Source organism: Eurypyga helias, unplaced genomic scaffold, assembly GCF_000690775.1.
Source record: "Eurypyga helias isolate BGI_N326 unplaced genomic scaffold, ASM69077v1 scaffold5950, whole genome shotgun sequence".
Taxonomy (NCBI): Eukaryota; Metazoa; Chordata; class Aves; order Eurypygiformes; family Eurypygidae; genus Eurypyga; species Eurypyga helias.
In genome coordinates, this window is record NW_010227530.1 from 79,528 (window position 1) to 99,411 (window position 19,884).

The following is a 19,884-nucleotide window of genomic DNA, read 5'->3' on the forward strand; positions in this document are numbered from 1 at the left end:
CCCATGGAGCTTTTCTAACGGTTTCTCTATAAAATTTAAGAGAACACTATGCCACAAACTACATAATGTTTTCTAAATCCATTACTTCATAAATTGAAAAATGTGGGAGCACAAGGAAAAAAAAAAAAAGAAAATGTATTTTCTATTTTTTGGAATGACTGGCATTTCTTCCGAGGTACGTATCTTAAAACACAGCAGAGGGCACTACAGCATTATTTTACAATTCACATCATTTTTATCACTGAACTTAGAAAACTGCATTACATCTTTTCTTTGGCCTTCAATTACTGGTCCATTTAAACTCTTGGCACATAGAATGTTTATGCAAAAAAATATTAAATATTTTACAGTTAAAATATTATTTGAATGCCACTGTGAAGTTTTTAAGTGGTCACTGGCATGAGAATACATACCCGAAGTTTTATAAAAGCAATCTTTTATAAACACCTGGCAAAGTATTAACTCACAGTGGGGTGGGCGGGGGGTGGTAGAACATTTTTGTTTCTTTTTGGTACCAATACAGATACTGGAAAAGCACCAGGTCTTCCTTTCCATACCTCTGACCAATTTCATTGCTTGTCTCAAGATCTTCTCCAAATGGTCCACATCTTTCTTGAAGTGCAGTACCCCAGATTGCATACGATACTGAAGCTGAGGCCACATCAGAGCCAACTGAGCACAAACTGACAAATAGCACTCTCATTTACGCACGTATGAAGCGTGCTTTTACTGCAGAAGCACGGCACTGCTAGTGCACTATCAGCTTGTGACCCACTGTAGTGGGTCTCCTGCAGAAAATCACTTGAGGATACCAGTAGATGAAAAATTAGATAATGAGCCAACAACTGGTGCTTGCAGCCCAGAAAGCCAATCTTATCCTGGGCTGCAAAAAACAAAGCATGGCAAGCAGGTTGAAGGAAGTGATTCTTCTCCTCTATTTCATTTTCATGAGACTCCACCTTGAGTACTGTATCCAGCTCTGGGGTCCACAGCACAAGAAAGGTATGGACCCATTTGAGTGGGGCCAGAGGAGGGCCACAAAAATGGTCAGAGGCTGGAGCACCTCTCCAACAAGGACAGGCTGAGAGAGTTGGAGTTGTTCAGCCTGGAGAAGAGAAGGCTCTGGGGAGACCTTATTGTGGCCTTTAAATATATAAAGAGGGCTTGTAAGAAAGATGGAGGGAGACTCTTTACCATGGTCTGCAGTGACAGGAGAAGGGGCAACAGTTTGAAATTGAAAGAGGGGAGATTTAGATTGGACATAAAGAAGAAATTTATTTTACAGTGAAGGTGGGGAGGCACTGGAACAGGTTTTCCAGGGAAGATGTGGATGCCCCATCCCTGGAAGCGTTCAAGGCCAGGTTGGGTAGGGCTTTCATGAATCTTATCTAGTGGAGGGTGTCCCTGGCCACAGCAGTGGGTTGGAACTAGATGATCTTTGAAAAACCCTTCCAACTCAAACCATTCTGTGATGCTATGATTCTCATATCCTTTTCCAAAGAAGTATTTCCTAGCCAATCATTCCTCATCCCGTATATAAACAGATAACAGCTTCCACTGAACTGTATCCCATATTTGATACTTTCTCCAATCTATCAAGATTAGTTTGAATTCAAATTCTCAAACACACTTGCAGCTTCTTTCAGCTAAGTGGTATCTAGAAAAAGGATACTTTCTATTCAACCATCCTAAACATTAATAAAATACCACAAAAAACCACAGCTTAATCCCAACAAAATTCTGGTTTATTCTGATATTCATAAATCCTCTGCAACTAAGTATCTACTCAAATGGAGAAGACTGATTCATATCTTGAATATATTTTAATTGAACCTCCCATCCCAGTTGTGCAATATCTCATGTCCTTACAAGGCGATTATTTCTTACCACTGTCTCATGCTAGAAATTCTGTTACAAAGTTTGCTGGAATTCACTAAATTAAAATACCTACCTGTCTGGGAGTAAGAGCCAATGGCACTGACAGGAAAGAGAACATCCGAGTCATCATTCAGGACCTGCAGAGGAGTCCAACTGCATACCTGAGAATTGCATGTTCCTATTTCATGAGGCCTAGATTTAAAACAAACAAACAAAGCAATCTATTCACACAGTCAGTATTCATGTTCACAATGTTTTTAATTCTTTCAGATACATCACTGCAAGAAAAATCTTTATTTCAGTCTGCCTGCCAATTTCTTGGTTCAGACGTACAAAAATACATTAAAGCTCAGACCATTCCAACACAGAGGAGACGAGCAGTGCTTGCCTCTTTTTGTCCACAGGGACTTCTGAGACAGAAATAAAGAGGGCATTTTAGTATCTAAAATTATTATATTTCTCTCAGTTCTGTCGTATCTTGTTTAACTACCCACTCTGATACTAACAGGCTTACTGTGTTTAAAATATGCGGTTTTACTGTGAAGCCAAAACAGAGTTGATACCAAACTAAGAATAAAGAAATTTCAAATAGGCCAGAATTATAGCCTGGCTGTATCACACAACAATTTCAACAACTGAGAATTTCAAGTCAAGTAAGTCTGAAAACTTGAAATATTGCGTTTCCATTGGAACTTAGAAGGAAAGTACCATCACCACAGCAGCCCAAATGGTTTAAACAATGGAAAAGGAAAAAAAAAAAAAGGCATGTGTGTGAAGCATGGGAAATGCACAATTGGCTCCTACAATATTACTTACTTTTCAGAGGCTTCAGTTTCACCTTCTGGGCCTTTATATCCTAACTTTTTTCCATATAGCTCATCCTCATCTGCATCTTCATCATCAATGCTCTTCACATCTAGTTTCTGGTATTCATACTGTCCATTCATGAATATTGAGTTGCTCTTCCACGAATGGTTGCTTTCCGGCCCATTCAAATTTTTTCCAAGAGTGCTTTCAGATGAGGATAATGCAAAAACTGATGATCTGTCTACACTCTCCTCTGAACTTTCTCCTGTAATCAGAGTCTTTGTGACATCCCCCAAATTTTGCTCATCTTCCTCTTCATCAAACGAAATAATATTTGTTATTCTCTTCTTCTTTTTTCTATCTTTTTTATATTTCAAATCTAGTAACAACATAAAGGTTTACATAGTTTAGAAAAGAGAAACGATGTAATATACTTGGTTTTTTCTTTAAAAGACTTGTACTATATGAGTGTAGTAAAGAAAAAAGCACTTAGATCTACAAGGCATTTCATTATCTTTCCACACACATAAGCTTTTAAATCTTTAACTACCATCTTTATTTTATATGCCTTATATAATTCAGATTTTAGAAGACATTTTGGACATGCAGTCATAAGAGTATTCAGTTGGAACTGGGAAAAAAAGCCCAACAAAATTAGAAAATTAAATTTAACATTAGAAGTTAGACTTCTAATGGAATTGGAATATTAATATACTCTGGTAGTCATGGAATATGACTAGTGTGTATAGCAGAGCTTGTTTACGCAACAGAGAAAACATGAAACACTTCTAGGGAGAAAAAACTACTTGCAAGAGTATATTAAAACCCATTCTGGATGCAAATAGAATTCCAGCAAAGAACAGACTTGAATGAAACCACCTGACTTGCTCTACCATTCAACATACAATGGCATTTGAACAAACCCATTTTTTCAGTGCCTTTTTATTCTAAGTTGCACATTACATGTACTGTATACACATGTACTGTACACATAACGGACATTATGTTGTAGTCATGTGCAGCATATGGTCAAATTTTCTGTTATTTCATCTTGCAAGCCTATTCTACACTAACAAAACTATCCCAAGCGAAGTATCACCCGCTATTTTAATGTCATTTAAAGTGCTAATCAACACAAGGTTTACCACAAGTTTGTCTTGAAAACTGTCTGGCAAAGTTACTGAATTACACTAACATTGCAAAAACGCTTACCAGCATTTACATTCCTTGAGAGAACAGGAAGTGGGTCAGTGTCTTGATCAGGTTTTATTAGAATCGAGACAGCAGATGATGCAGTTATCTCTCTAAGAAGGCTGCTAACACCCTGAGTGGATTCTTTCAATAATGAGGTTACATTTTGCGTCGATTCCTTTAACAAATCGGACACGGTGGGTGTGCATTTGCTCTGCCCATTTAAATCCTTATTATCAATGTTGATTGCAAATAGAATGGAGTTCAGACCTTCAGATAAAAGAAAGGGGGGGGGAAAAAAGACTAAAACCACACTGTATGCTTCACACAGAAGTTACAAAGATACAACCTAAGGACTAACAAAGCTATGACATGTAAAACGTTTTTCCCTGAAAACTTCCCACGGTTCTCCATGCATGAATTCTTATTCTTTCATTCTTTAGATTATATTCAAGCTGATGCAATCAGTTCTGAATTTGTCTTGATGGCTGTTCAGCTGTGTATTAAATAAGCAGTAAGTTTATTTATAACCTAGAAAATGTTATGTAAAAGAATTTTGAACTGTAGGAAGGCCAGATCCAGTGTTTTAAGAGTTCACCAATTCGTAGCATAAACTGGCATAATACTTTGACTATTCACCCTGAATATGCATCTGTCGCACATTCTCCACATACACAAAGACTGTAAGAGAAGCTCCTTGCAATCAGAAACAGATATAGAGTCTCAAAATGAAATAGGTTTCCAAGAACAGTGGCATGTAAGACAAAGTCTTACCAGCTGCCATCGTAGGGATCATACTAGAACGTTCTTCATCCATCATAAAAGACCAGTCTTCATAGAAGACACTATAATTTGAAAAGGAAAAAAAACATGAAAGAAAATAATAAGAAGGAATATGCAGTACTATATTAACATATATTCCACTCCTAAAAGACATGAAAACTCTGAAAAATAGGTATGAGTACACAAATTGATGAAACTACATGTCACAGTAACTCCATGAAGCTCTGAAATATATAGAACTGTCTCAACAGTTATCAAAGACATGCTAAATAGCACTTTATCTTCAGCTGTAACTCTGCATTTTTTAAGGGAAAAAAGCCACTCAGGGCAAGAAGGATCATACTACATCAGCAGTCACATTATTTCTCTACTTATACTGCTACACCACATATGTAAGTTTTTTAATAACTATAGTTGATCATAATTACCAAGCCATTTTATAAAATATTAGAATGTATGAATACAAACAAAAAGATCCACTTCACCTCGAGCAACCTGATCTACTGAAAGATGTCTCTGCCCATAGCAGGGGGACTGGACTGGGCAATGTTTAAAGGTCCCTTCTAACCCAAAACCATTCTATTAATTCTACAATTTGGTGACCTCTTTCAATGTCCAAAACTACATCAATTACCCAAAATGGTTAGAGTCAACTAGAAATTCGGATGTCAGAAAAAAGGTTAATATGAATTTCACTGTGGACACATGAATCTAGTTGTTCTAAACCTAGTTCTTTTTAGTAACAGGATGCTGTACTTCTACTATCTGCATTTAGTTAACTGAACATAAAAACAGCAAGAAAACACTCAACCTAGATTAAAAATTTTGACAGATTCATTTAAAAGTTTCCAAAACAGATAATAATTGGGGATGTAAGCTGATTCTGTAAATCCCATTTGATTTTGGGTAACATTTAAATTTTAAATATACTGGAATAAGTCTTTTTAGGAATAACATTTCATGTACAACACAGACAGTGCTGATAATCTTGATAATGCACAAGTATTGCTACAAGCATGAGAGTAATTAGTGCCATAGCAATCCAAGTCATTAATTTCCTCACAGTGGTTTTCAGGGTTTTTTTCCTTTACTTTTCATTCATCTTTATTTAATTTCATATCAGAAGTTGTCTTGCAAGAAAGTTACAGAGTACTGGAACTGACTAAAAATTAAAAAAAAGTTACTAACAAGTTCAGTTCTGGCAATAATCTTAGCCAGTACATCCATTAATTGATGCTAATGGAAAGAATGTCTTTCTGCTGAATTCACTGGACTTAACCAAGCTCAACAGTTATTGATAAAAAAGGAAAATACCCCAAATTTTCAAAAAGGAGTGAAGATGTATATGGGAAAAGGTAGAACTCAGTTAAGTATGAACTTAAGTGCATTTTGCATGTCCAAAGTACCTTAGGATTTCATAATGCACAGTAAGTTACTCTCAGTAACTCTGTAACAAGAAGGTTCACAATCTGGTACAAATCCACGCCCAAGTGATCTGCAATAGTAGCTACCTATTGCCTGACTGCTGGAGCTTTTCAATTACAGGATGAGCACCTCCAAAAGGCAACAGACAATTACCACTGATGAAGTGTTAAGATCAAGGCTGCAAGCGTGTGCTTTTTTAATGGAATGAGAGGGACAACTCAAAGCATGACGGCAAGGTCTCAGTGAGGAAAACTGTTGAAAGAATAGGGAAGGGATTTAGGGAAGGTGATGGAAATTAAGATGAGGGTAGAAGCATATATTCTCATGAGCTAGAATGAAGCCAGTTGCAGGCCACATGTTGATATAGGCCCAAGCCACTATTTTAATGGCTGGCAAAAATTCAAAAATTTAATGGCTGCCAAAATTTCAAAAATGAACAAAAGTATAAGGTGAAGTGGCTTCCCTAGCATAGTAATTAATGTGGTGTATTATTACAGCTGGGTGGGTTGGTTAGGTGGGGTTTTTTAATCTCAGCACTTCATTTGTCAATATGCTTCCTGCATTACAAAGATATCAAATACAGTACCTGAGTCTATTCTTATCTGCAAGAAGCATATGAACATATCTTTCCAGGGAATGCTCATTTAATGCACAGCGCAACCAAGCTCGGCCTCTACCAATATCTGTAGTAATTGTCTTCAGAGAGTAAAAGCGCTGCAGTTCATGTTTATTCAGAACTTCTTTCACATAGTACCAAAACACTGGCTCTGGAATTAAAAAAAAAAAAAAAAAATCATGATTTAAAAAAAAAAAAATGCTAAGCTCATAACTGAATGCATTTACATGCAATTTTATAAAACAATAAGGTAATAGTATATAACTTTGAATCAAGGTGAATCATTCACCATCTTTGTATAACCCTCCCGTTAAATAGGTTATTTATTTCTACAGAACTTGGACTATTGAAGCACTTAGGACTTTTCACTTCATTGAAAAAGCCAAACACACACATTAAAGGATTCTATCTTACATTTTTAAAGAGAATTCACATTTAAAAGCACATTTAAGCTAGTATTTCATCCACAGAACAGATTCACATGTTCAGGTGGGAATATATTATGCAAAAGAAAAAAATGATTATTTTTTTCTGCTCATTTTGAAATGTTAAAAGCCAGGCCCAAAAGAACAGGTCACTCCAGAATTCAGACACACACATGACCAATTCACGTTACTTTAAAAACCAAAACTGTTACATTCAAAAGGCAACAACACCCCTCTCCACTAAAATATTTTTCTTGCCCTGTCCTCAAATATAGCTAAAAAATTATTTTGCAGTTGCCTCAGATTTTTCAATTGGAGGTAACAAATATACATCAGTAATTGTAAATGTCCAATGAAACACCTAGTATTTTACATACTCCTGTTTCTTAACTGAATAATAACATATTTTAAGGACATATTAATTCCAATTCACCTCTCACCATACACTCAGGGTGAAAAGAACAACCAAATATCAGGTAATTCATCTGTAAGACTTGAATCATTACAATATGGTATAGTTTGGCAATCATTAGTCATTTAATGTTGCATCAAATACATACTGCTTCGAATTATCTTAAAATATAACATTAACAATAACATTCATGTTGCATTGATTGTTATAAATAGAATTGCTCAAATAACTATAACGATTTGAAAACTGTTAATCTACACAGTTAGTAACATGTTAAGAGACTGAATTTAAGGCAAATAGGGTATTTCTAAGAGAAAAAGAAATCTTAGAAAACCAGCATTAAAAAAAAAAGCGCACATCAATCTCTGAAGGAAGACATCCAGGTACTCCTTTTGCCAGTTTAATGAATGTCTTTGTTCAGCATTTTTTTTTAAGTTCACAAAAAAGGGAAAATAATTCTATTGTACAAGTGAATGGTGCACTATCACCTCAAATGTGCTGGCTTTTGGTCGTAATCTCAACGTAGGCAGCATAAAGTAGATGTTTAAAGACAGATAAAAAATTTCATCAAAGACAAAAAAATTTCACGAGAGAAAACAAATAGAAAAGCAAGAAGTGGCAGGATCAAAAACCTTTTTAATGTAGTAAGAATTTTAAGAAAGGCCATCCATGACACTTCTCTTTCTCTCTGCTAAATAAAGAGCATGCACTAAGATTTTGAGTAGGTTTTCACTACATCTTATGACTTCTTTTGGTGAAATACACTTATTTGAGGGTATGGAGTTTTTGATTAATCTCTGCTGAAAGCCAAATACAGCATTAGATTAGCATAATCTAATAAAGTTTATAATATAAACTTTAACATAATAAAGTTTTTAATATAATTTTAGAAACCTAAACATAAAATAAGCAGGTTAGACTCATTGACTAAAAGGCAACACTGTAATTCACAAAGGTAAATACAGTGGAACCCAGTAATTTCCAGGAAGAAAAAAGGTTCTCTTCTTAGTCACTCACTGCACAACATTCAATTTGCTGCCAAGCAGCCACATTTTTGTTCTTGAACTTCCATACATTGCTTAAGCTTCCCAAGGATTAAAAATTATGTTTTCTTCCATTCCCCAACAACAGATAACCTTCCTGACTTTATCCTCTTCCTCCACAACATCCCACTGACAAGCCCTCAAATAAGACACACAAACACACGAACATACAGCTAAATTGTTACTAAATTCCCAAGTATCAGAGATGCACCTTTGTACATCTGACCACTAAAAGACAGCACCAAAAACTTCATACATCCTTGACATTACTAACAATTCACATGACAGTACTAACAATTCACAATTACCATTTTAGTACCACTCAATATATTTAAAATAAAAAAGAAATCCAAACCAGAACCCAAAGCCCCACCAAGTGTTACATGTTACATTTGATGGAGTTTCAAAAGCCAAAAAGAAACTCCTTTGTATTATGTCTACCACATTGAAGAAAAGAGATACTGTATGTCAAACTTCACAACAAAACTGATGAAGATTAACACCCTCGTATCATTTTGATATAAAACAAGGGAAACTTCAAGGGGAAGAGAAAAAAAACAAAAATTCAGGAATCTTTTCTTTAAATGTGGAGAAAGCAATAAAAAACAACCCAATCAATATAAGCAATGTAAGTTTTGTTTTTAAAATGGCATCAATACTTGTAACTGAAGTATAACTGATGCTATAGAATGTGGTAGTTAAAGAACAGAGTAAGACAAGGCTAAGAATAAAAATACGGTAGTAAAAATAGCACAGTTACACAATGTTTATCCCTACCACAACTCAAAAGAACTTTGCCAATGATACTATTCATAATGGAACTGTAGATAGAGCAGATTTTCAAGGACCAAATTTTCTAGAGAAACTTGGTATGAAAGTTAAATGAGATTGAGAAAGCAAGACCCATTTTCACTGTTTAATGAGAGTCCAAGTACTAAAGTATGCTGCCAACTCTCTGCAGTTCAGTGCATTCCTTCAAACTTCCATTAGAAAGTGTATCACTTCCTTGCACTTATCAATTGTTTAAAATAAAATAGTTACAATTAATGAATTACCTGTTTCAGTTTTGCTGGAAAAACCTGCTGCCTGTTTGATTGCTGCTGCAGTTAATGCTAGTCCTCGGCTTCTCCTCAGACCATGCTGTAACACTGCTTCAAACTGTGCACACAAACAAGTGACCCTGCAACAGAATTTTTAAAGAAATCACATGAAAAGAAGAGTCAACTATGTTTCTATAGGGCAGATTTATTCCAAGTCTCTGAACAGACGATGTAAAGGTGAACCATTATCTTACATGCAGTGCAAGACCACTTATATGCACTAATCTCATTATTTGCAAACAGTATAATCTACCTATACCCACAGTCCCAGCATGACTATCCAAAGCTAGGGCACATGTTACCTTCAGAAGAATTGCCAATTCATTTGAGAAATCATCCTTCGGATTACCCACATTTCATGTAACGCAATTACATCTTCATAAATATACTTTGTACTACACATGCAATGAATGATTTTCTGAAAATATGCTACAACTTGCTATGCAATTAACAGACACTTTTGTTAATTTGCAACAGTACACTATAATTCAAGATTAGGAAAACAATTAAGCATTCATTTTTATGTCCTTCAGAAATTCTAGGCTTAGGAAAACAAGAAAGATTTTTCTGGAGATGTGTTGAATCTTCAGTTTTTGATGTTGTTCTCTACAGTAGTATGTATAAACTCCCTGATTATTTTTCTTAACATAACTCAGCTAATAAATCAATTTTGCACAGGTAGAAATACTGTCAAAATCAGCAAAATGTTAAGATTCAGCATGCCAAAGAAAGGACTATTATTGTAACCTACAGGGAATAGCAAAGCTTAAGGTATAATAGACATAAATGCAATCTGTTTGAAATCTTTTTTACTCTAATTTTTATCTCTAAGTTTTATCTCTGCCATTAAATAAACAATAGTTAAAACTTAACCTTTGACAAAGTTGTCACATGGCTGCAAAAGCTGATTGCTAAAAGGAAGGACAGATACTTTAACTAAATTCAATCAAAGAAATAAAAACACTTGACAAAGCTGCTCAGGACTCTGCCCCGGCATTCCAGAAGTAGAGTTCTACTAAGGGCCACAAAAAAGCAGAAGATCTCAGGAGGGACACTAAAAGAAACAGAAGTATATTTACTAACACTGCCCTGGACAGAAGAGCTTATAAAACAGAATGCTTTCCAGTACAGCCATGTTAAGGAAGCTATACTTTGTTAGGAAAACTTCACTGATAAAGCAGACAGTAATTCAAACAATACTCAAGATGAGTGTGGAGCAGTTGTGATTAATTTTTGCCCAAAAGACTGTTGCTGTCTAAAATGGATATTCCAGCAGATACATGACCCCTCCCAGAAAAAAAAAAAATTACTTGACTTTTTCAGTTCATAAAAAGCAGAACAGAAACTATTTTCTGTGAAAGAGCTCATATTATTAAATGAGCTCTTTGGTTTTATTCGTGCACATTATTAAAAATCCATGTGCACTGAAAATCAAAGCAGGAAAACTGCAGCATTTTACACGAAAAGTTAGCCACTAGTAAAACAAAATAAAATTTAAAAAAAAAAATCAAGTATTCTACAATGCCCAATATACACACTGTATTTACTACATAGCATCACAATCGTATGTTAAATAAACAAGTACTGAAAACCATGGAAAAGTCTAATGTACATATCCATAGCAGAACCGTGAATAATTATAAACCCAAAGAGAAAACCACTGGGAGAATAAAACTTGGAGAATCATGGATTTTATTACATTTTGATCTAAATTCTCAGATTATCCTCATTTTCAAAATTAGCTCATAATACTTAGCATAGTAACAACCTCTAACACCATGAAATTCAGAAAACAAAATCTATTAATTTCCACTTCCTTTTTATTCCTGAAACTGCCCAGCTATATATAATCCATTTTTCAGCATATCTACTGAATTCTAAGGAAAGCATTTATAAGTGAAATTTGGCCAGCATTATGTCTGTGGAATCCTAACTCTCACTGTTTTATCAGAAGACAAATACTAAAGGTAGTCATTCAATTATTAAGTGACTGCAGCAAAGCACTTATTCAAGCAAACTGAGCAATAAAGCAGAAGTTTTAGATCCAGAGAATTTGCTCTACATAGAAGGTACTTAACACAATCTACTACAAAGGCAAACACACCAATAGATTGTCTCACATAAACTAAACAGCAACGATTAAATTAACTCTCTCTAGTTCACACTTTTGTGTCAAAAGGTATAGCTGCACAACCAGCCCTACAGCTAGGTGCTTCAGACCCACCATCCCTTTACCCATCCCACCTCCCCTTCTTGCGTCCTTCCCCACACCAGCTTCTGCCCAACAAACCCTGTGCTGAACAGCCACTGTACTGAACTGTTTCCACCACGCTAGTTCAAGAGAACACTACTTCTTGAGGTCTGTTTCCCCGAAGTACTGTAGGCTGAAACAGCCAGTGGCAAGACAGGATGACACTGGTAGCCAAAGTCAGACGGTTTAAGCTGCCATGAAGTAGCATTAGCCTGGATTTTCACACACAGGTATGCACAGGAGCTGCATTACAAGCTGCTCCTAAGAGAAGGGTTTGCCTCCTCATGCCTTGTTGGTTCTTCCTCCCCTTCCACACTTCCCATTGCTTCTAACTGCATGACTGTCCCCTCCTTGCAACAACTCTAGCATTCAGCAGACCTTTTACTGATTTAACTCATAAAAATGGCAGAAACTTATCCTTTTGCATTATTTCTTCTTTTATAAAATTAATTCAGGGGGCACTGGATGATCACCAGACATTGCTTAAAAACGTGGTGGAAGGGAATAGTACTAAAGTCAGGGACCTTGAAGAGATACAGGAACCCTCCCCACCCCATCAGCAGTAATGTATTATTATGCTGGCTTTCCAGAAATTGTGAAGCCACACCCTTAGACCTATCTTAAAGACTGAACCGGGAGGGGATTGCAGAGACCTTTATGCATCATTTATAAATGGTCAACTTCTTCCCAAAAGGCAGAGTCAAACTTCAAGGACACAGAAAAAGAAGAACAAACAACTGCATTTAATCCTGGTGTTCTACCCAAGATGTGATAGGACAGATTCTGAGAAAGACTCAATAGGATACAAAAAGCACTGCAATTTCTGTCCACCAATCCTCATCTTAAAAGCCTTAGAAACCAATATGCCATATCCAACAACAAATGCACCTCATGGGAATTAAATGTCATTTTTTGAGTTACATTAAGAAAAAGGAACAACTCATACAGAAAAATAGGTTTAAAGTATGTCAGTAATATGAAAAAATAAGAAGGAAAATTTTCTTAATGACTATGTGTTAAACACACTTGACACCAGTCAACAAAACACAGGCGTATTGATAATAAATATGCATTTATTTTAAAAGCAGTTTTAGGGAAGATAAATTCTCCCAATCTCATGTTCAGACCTCGGAATTTAGCGCTTTTTCATGAACTCTGCAGCCACTTAAACACTTGCAGCTTCACACAGAAGAATACTTTGCTAAGGGGTCAGATTTGTAACAAGACAAAAAAAATCAGAGTCCCATGTCAGTGTCTGTGTAAACAAAAGGAACTGTCAAGTATTTTGTGCCATCTGTTTTATGCCATTATGATACATAATCTAAGCATGTTAAAAGTTCCTTAGACTGTCTTACCTGCTATCAGAGTCTGAAGCAATTTCTTTTCTTCCTCCAAACCGTATTTGACACTGCAATAAACAGAGTTTAAAAAAAAATTGTTACACTACCAGACTCAATATTCTGAAATACTTCCATGTAAGAAAAAGTGACAACAAAAAAGGAAGCAGTACAAAATAAAGCACTGGCAAATAGAATCTGCAACCAAAAATTGCTTTACAGGCTATTCCTGCAGTTAAAATAGATTCTTGTCAGCCAGAACACACACCTGCAGGTCTTCAATAAATTTACAATTCAGTAAAAATTACTATTTCTGAGTTTTAAATGTACACTCACAAAAACAAACACTGCTCCCATTCAGCTCAATGCTACAATTACAGAAGTTCATTCTTTATAAAACCTATCATTGGCTTACGTTCGAGGCATTCTTTTGCCTCCACAGCTCTCCTAAATTGAATCCAGCCTACAAAATTCTACTTGCTGCACTTCATGTTGATACAAGATACATACATACATAAACAAATCCCATCTTTACCTGTATTTTAACCATTCACTAAAATCCTAGTGTGAAGAAAAAAAAGCTGCTACTGTAAAATATTAAGCAATTTAGCCTTTGCAGTACACTACTTTTTAGTTCAGTCATATAAGTATTATAAAAATACATATTTATATGTTCTATATTATTATATGTATTTATAATATATACAAATATTGCAAGTAGAATCTGTCAAGAACAAGAATTTTAAACAAATATTCTATCATATTTGTCTGCTAGCAGACACAAAAACTCAGTAGTACTGTGTGAAAGACAAGATTTCTTATTTATCTAGTAATGAAGAGAAAAAGGGGCAAAGTTCCTGCTAGGACTGACAACTCGGATTAAGTATACTGTAGAAATACATATCTGACTTCTCACCTGTTTAACTGCATCCAGCAGCCGTTCTAGAAGAAACTGTCTTTTAGTGTCATTGTTCTGTGAACCTGAAATTCAACAAAATGTTATTATTTTAAAATAAATAGTTTTTTAACAAAAATACATTCAGGCCAACACCAGAGCCCTGGAAACTTTCTTCCTATGCCAATTATTCCATTAAATATATTAATTTATTTTCTGTAATGTAACTCTGTGTTTTGAGGTTTCAAGTAGCCTTTCTCTAATATGCAGGAATACTGTGAATTATCATCTAGAATCTTACTTTAATAAATTCTGATTTCATGAGATAAGGTCTATTGCAGTAATACCACATATAGTATAACAGCACAATCAACACCGTTCGCCCCAGCTTCTTCGCACAACCACCCATGAGGTCATATTGCAAGCCTGGATTTGACCTAGTTTAAGATTTTTTTTTTTTTTTTCTCCTCTCTTGGTTGGTTGGATTAGGTGTATGATGGAGCTCACACTGCAATCCCATAAATGTTCACACTGGGACAACTATCAGCGTAGTATATCATCATAGCACAAGAAAAGAATGGAAAATGAGAAAGAGCCAGCAGGAGTATCTTCTTATTGTCAAACAACCTTACTGCAGAAAGAGTTTTAAGTCAGGTGAACTGAGAGCAATTGTTACAATAAATCTCTTAAAATTTTACTACCAGCATAGTTCTTCCTGATTAACACCTATAAAATCTAGTTTGTTACTATACAAGCAACTACACAAGACAATCTTTAAATTCTCAATTATTTTAACAACAAATACCATAACACTTTGCTTGTCAGAATATGGATTATAAACTCCCATGAATATGTGTAAAATGTATTGTTTAATTAACCTCCATCACCTCTATAATTTTTTTTTTAAACTGATCTTAAACTCAAAATATCCTCCAATAACCCCTATAACTTCTCAGGAATTAAAGTAATAATTCTTTTCCTCTGAAAGAACATACAACTAATATATGCATAGACTGAAAGCAAATTATCAAAACTGTGCATGAGCAAGTTCTTCCAGATACTGAAAAACAAACACCACACCATAAGCTCTCTAGTAAATAGACATGACATCAAAGATACATGTTTCTTCCTCTTTCTGCCCAACACTGTGAGGTCCCAACCTCAAAATTTCCTATCTTCATAATTGTATTCAAAGTAGTTTGTTCCTGAACCAGCAGGAGGGGACAGAATTTGTACTACTGAAATTATTCTGCCTTTGCTTCATTTTAAATATGAGATTAGAAGAAAAAACCCACAGTATGTCTAGGAACAATAGGAAAAATGTGGAAATGTAGCTGCTAGCTAAGCTTCACGATGTTTATTTAGCTGATTACACTGGCTTTCCAAGAAGTTACACTTCCAGTTTTGAACTCTTGACTCAAACTGTGCAGACATGTGATGTCTGAGATTTGGTTCTGCGGCGTGCAAACCACGTTCAGTGCTAGTAAAGGATTCTAGAAGCAAACCCCATACCATGTAGGTTTTAACTTCCAACCAACTATGTCAGTTATGCTACTGTGACGATAAGGTTAAATTCATATAATCCCTACTATTCATCTCTGTGCTCTTTCAGAGATCAAAATTTTATTAAATTATATTGTTCTTACCATACATTCATTGCCAAAATCAGAGACACATGCCTATGCATCTAAATGCCTTATGATAAATCACGTAACTGTAAAATGAGGAAAACAATTAAATCCCAACTTTTAATACAACCCCTCATGCATGGAAACATTAAATATACTCAAACCTGCAGATTTTCTCTACTGTTCCCAAACTTTTAGTCTTATCCTATCCACATACCTGCAAGAATAGGCATAACACAACATTTCTCCTTACATTAACAGTTTGAGACTACTTCAGAACAAATGCATGTTAAAAATTTTATGACCTGTAAAATATCTGTCAAATGCAAACACAAAGTATGTGGGTTAAGTTTGTCTTCCAAAGGCAATACATGTTAGTTTTTAAATTGACAACTCTTTGGCTTCTTTGTATCTATTTGGCAAGCCAGAAATGGTTTGCAACTAGATACCAGACCGTGAACAATACAAAAAAAATTAATAAATACAGAAAACCTGCAGATGGTCACTGTGCAAACTGATGTTCTAAAAGACTGAAGTATGCCCTATCAAGCAGCCTTAAATTTACAGAGTGTAGTGTAATTTGTATTTTCTCTTTATTTTACTTGTAAATTTGTACTAGTAACAATCCTGACTCTACGTGATTACAACCAATAATTTCCGTAAGTAGCTTAGATCACCTTCACCATTAACAGGGCTATGAGGCCTATGATGTCTATACTGAGGGCTGGCCAAGGTTTCTGCTCAACTCACAGACTCAGAATTCTATTGCTGTGCTTAACACAGACATGGTGCAGGTAGAAGAAAGCAAATATCCACAAAGTCTAACATTTCTTAAAATTTGAAAGATTACATTGTGTGTGTTTTCAAGCAGAGGATATACTCTTCTTTGTAATAAGCCTAGAAAATGCAGTACTATTTAGCAATGTTTTTCTTTCAAGTAGATGGGAGATAAAAATAAATCTCTACCAACTATTTAAGATTTTGCTCTTTTACAGCCTTCATTTTCTAAACTAAGTCTTTTTTTTAAAAAAAGCGTATTTTCAGGCACGATCACCAATTAAATGTGATCAATTCTAGTTGATTTAAAGACTAACAGTGTATTACAAACTGATCGAAACACTCTTCTACCAATTCAGAATAGTGGTAAAAACTGCAGTAACACACATACAAATACACAATACACATTGCAAAAAAACAGTACTGCTCAGGAAAAAAAGGGCTATATTTAGACCACTGCAGTAAAAAAGGAAGTTCATACATGAGTCTAAAAATAATTGTGAAAACATAAGTCTAAGGTTGCAAAAACTAAGAAACTTAAAGAGACTCCTCCTATCAACATCCACTGGGTCAAAAAGGGTTAAAAATAGGCTCAGGTGCTGCACCTGTCTCTGTGACCCTTGTCATTTTTTTGTTGTTTACAGTCATACTTGCTTATTTTTAAAACAAACTTCTCTCCATACCCTGACAGAAATATCCACACCTACAGCAGAAGAAAATTTGTCTATGCAAGTAAAGGAAAACAGGATTTTCATCCAATTCCTTATAGGTACAGCTCTCTTTAGCACCACATGTAGCATATTGGTTAAAAAAATCTCAGATGACTCTTACATACTTCCTGAAGTCTTGTATGCAAAATTTCAGACTGCAATTTCTTTTGCTTGCTCTAGTACAGGTTCTGAGGATACAAATGTAAGATAAAACACTGAATAGTTTATATACTACCTTGTACTACATTATTATGATTCTATTGCCTCATCCTGAATTAGTCACATTTTTATGTTTTTTTGAAACTGCCATTAAACATGTGACAACCTTAATTCTTGACAAGTACATAAATCTAGCATCTGTGTTACTTCCCTTTAAAGTTTAGCCTATTCAACACTACCCAATAAAATATGAGTATGTAATTAGTAAGTAGCATTAGTAATATTAAATTAATGATCAATCAACAGGAAGTTACCTTCACATCACTAGAAATACACTGTACCTTTAACGCGGGAGTTTTTTTTAGCTAATTACAGCCATTAGGGAAAAAGGCTCTATCTATATTTGAGGAAAAGCCCTTTTACTTTTAAGGGCTAAAATTAGCAGGGAAGTAAGTGTAAACAGTGCTGTTATTGCCACTAAAAAAAAAAGACATGGTTAAATTCGACGATGTTAACGTTAGCCATTTCCTGAAAGAAGCACGACAACTATACACATTTTTCTGTCCTGATCTGTTCCACATGCATTATTTTGGAAAAATATTGCACAGAGTTGTATAACAGTAACGTTTTCCAAAGTGCAGAATTAGTGTTCTTTTAATTATCTTGTTGTCTAATTGAAATTGTTGGAAGCGTCGAGTAGGTCCTGGCAAGAGCTACATGTGTAGGTTAGCCATGCAACTGAAGTACCAGCCTTAACATCACCTTAGGCATTATTCTGTTTTAAGTAATTACACATTTTGTCTTCTCATAAACCTGTATCTCTTCAGTTAAAAAAAAATATATATTAAAAATAACTACATGAGGTTTTAAACAACAAGAGGTGCCACCTTGCCTTTTGAGTCACAGAATTCACAAAGAGCTCCCAATGATGAGGCCCCTAGGAAGATTTAGGCTCTGATTTGCACAAGGCTAGTCCCAGCCTGAATTCATCATTGAAGGGCTGAGGTTTCCCATATGAAAATGCTAACTCTTAAAAATGTCAAAATTAGGATTTAGTCTGCATCATGTCAAGTTCTGAAATATTTGAGAAACTTCCTTTTTTTCCATGGTTCAAAAGATTTGACTGTTACTTGCATTTTTCACAATGCTAATTAAGTTTTCCCCATAATAATCCTTTCTTTCCCCTCTTCTCTCTTTCCATAAAAAAATCTTTTATTTTCTTCTTACAACAAAGGTGAAAACAGAGAGAAACACAAACGAAGTGTTTCCATTTTTTGTTTAATTTTCAGAAAGTACTGCTATCCAGAAAAAATGCAGCATTTAGTTACACCAGGTAACTCTTTGGGTTTTTTTCCTTACTGTCTTTGGCAACAGATCTCATCATGCGTTAAATGAGGGTTTGGAGAAAAACATAGATCTAATTTTCAGGTGCTGAATCCTCTCTCACTTCCATTACTGAAGTTGTATAAGCAGACCCATGAAAGCATTTGCTAAAACACTTTCCTTCTTAAAAAAACAAACAAACAAACCCTTGCCAACATATTTTAAAACATACTAATTGCCACTTACCCTTTATATTTACAGGAAAAAACTATTAAAACTTCTTTCTCCATCCTACCAGATGGCCCGTTCTCCATCCTCCACGCTGGCCCGTTCAAGTTACTACACTTCCTCCAGCCCTAAAGCTTATGGGTCCTAGTCCTCATGCAAAGCTTTTGAGTATTTCCCCTCACAAACACCTCAAAGCCCTCAAGATTTAGCACACCCACACACAACGCTTCACCATAACACAGAGGCCAGTAACCAACACATCCACAACCAGCACAACCTCATCAGGGCTCAGTCAGACAAACAGCAACGATACACCCTAAATACTGGAAGGGACCACTTTCTCCACTACTCATGCTTTTCACCTCTCTCACCAACTGCACGTTAGTAAGTTTGGGTTTTTTTGTGTTTTTAATTATTTGTTTGCTCTTGGTCGTTTATTTTCTGTGGACTATTTTCTGTGATTTTGCACAGCTGAGGCAACAGAGACCCCTCAGCCCAGCTGTAAGGCAGTGTCAGCTCAAGAGCAGCCTTTAGGATTGAAAACGAAGTAAAACACCACTCTGGGGGGTCTTTGGGAGCCAAAATGAGGAGCAGGGTGTGGTGATGAAGGCAAGGACTGAGCACTGCGGGGCCAGACAGGCCAAACTCTCCGTGCCTCACCACACCGCAGCCCCCAGCCCCACCGGGGAGGACCAAGGAGGGGAAAAAGGGACCTTGGCCCGCAGGGGACAGGGCCACACCTGACCGAGCAGGCTGCAAGGACCCCCGGGGCAAGCTCTGCCCACACCAGTCCCGACAGTGCCCCAGAGACCCAGCGGCCCCACCGAGCGCGCCCTGGGTAGCGGAGAGGGCCCGCCCGAGCCCCCCACTCACCACTCATGGTGGCCGCGGGGCTC

The 19,884-nt window shown here is 36.0% G+C and overlaps 1 protein-coding gene across 1 annotated transcript in view; it reads right to left on the reverse strand.

Annotated features, from left to right (window-relative positions):
- Positions 1 to 14,253, reverse strand: part of SNX29 (sorting nexin 29) — a gene marked incomplete at both ends in the record, with an annotated part of 84,268 nt that extends 70,015 nt beyond the window's left edge. The window contains 9 exon segments of the mRNA XM_010156495.1: positions 558 to 672; positions 1,952 to 2,070; positions 2,695 to 3,064; positions 3,898 to 4,146; positions 4,651 to 4,721; positions 6,671 to 6,851; positions 9,636 to 9,760; positions 13,287 to 13,339; positions 14,185 to 14,253. Of these exon segments, the coding sequence (XP_010154797.1) occupies positions 558 to 672; positions 1,952 to 2,070; positions 2,695 to 3,064; positions 3,898 to 4,146; positions 4,651 to 4,721; positions 6,671 to 6,851; positions 9,636 to 9,760; positions 13,287 to 13,339; positions 14,185 to 14,253 (1,352 nt within the window).
- Between the last annotated feature and the right edge of the window lie 5,631 nt (positions 14,254 to 19,884).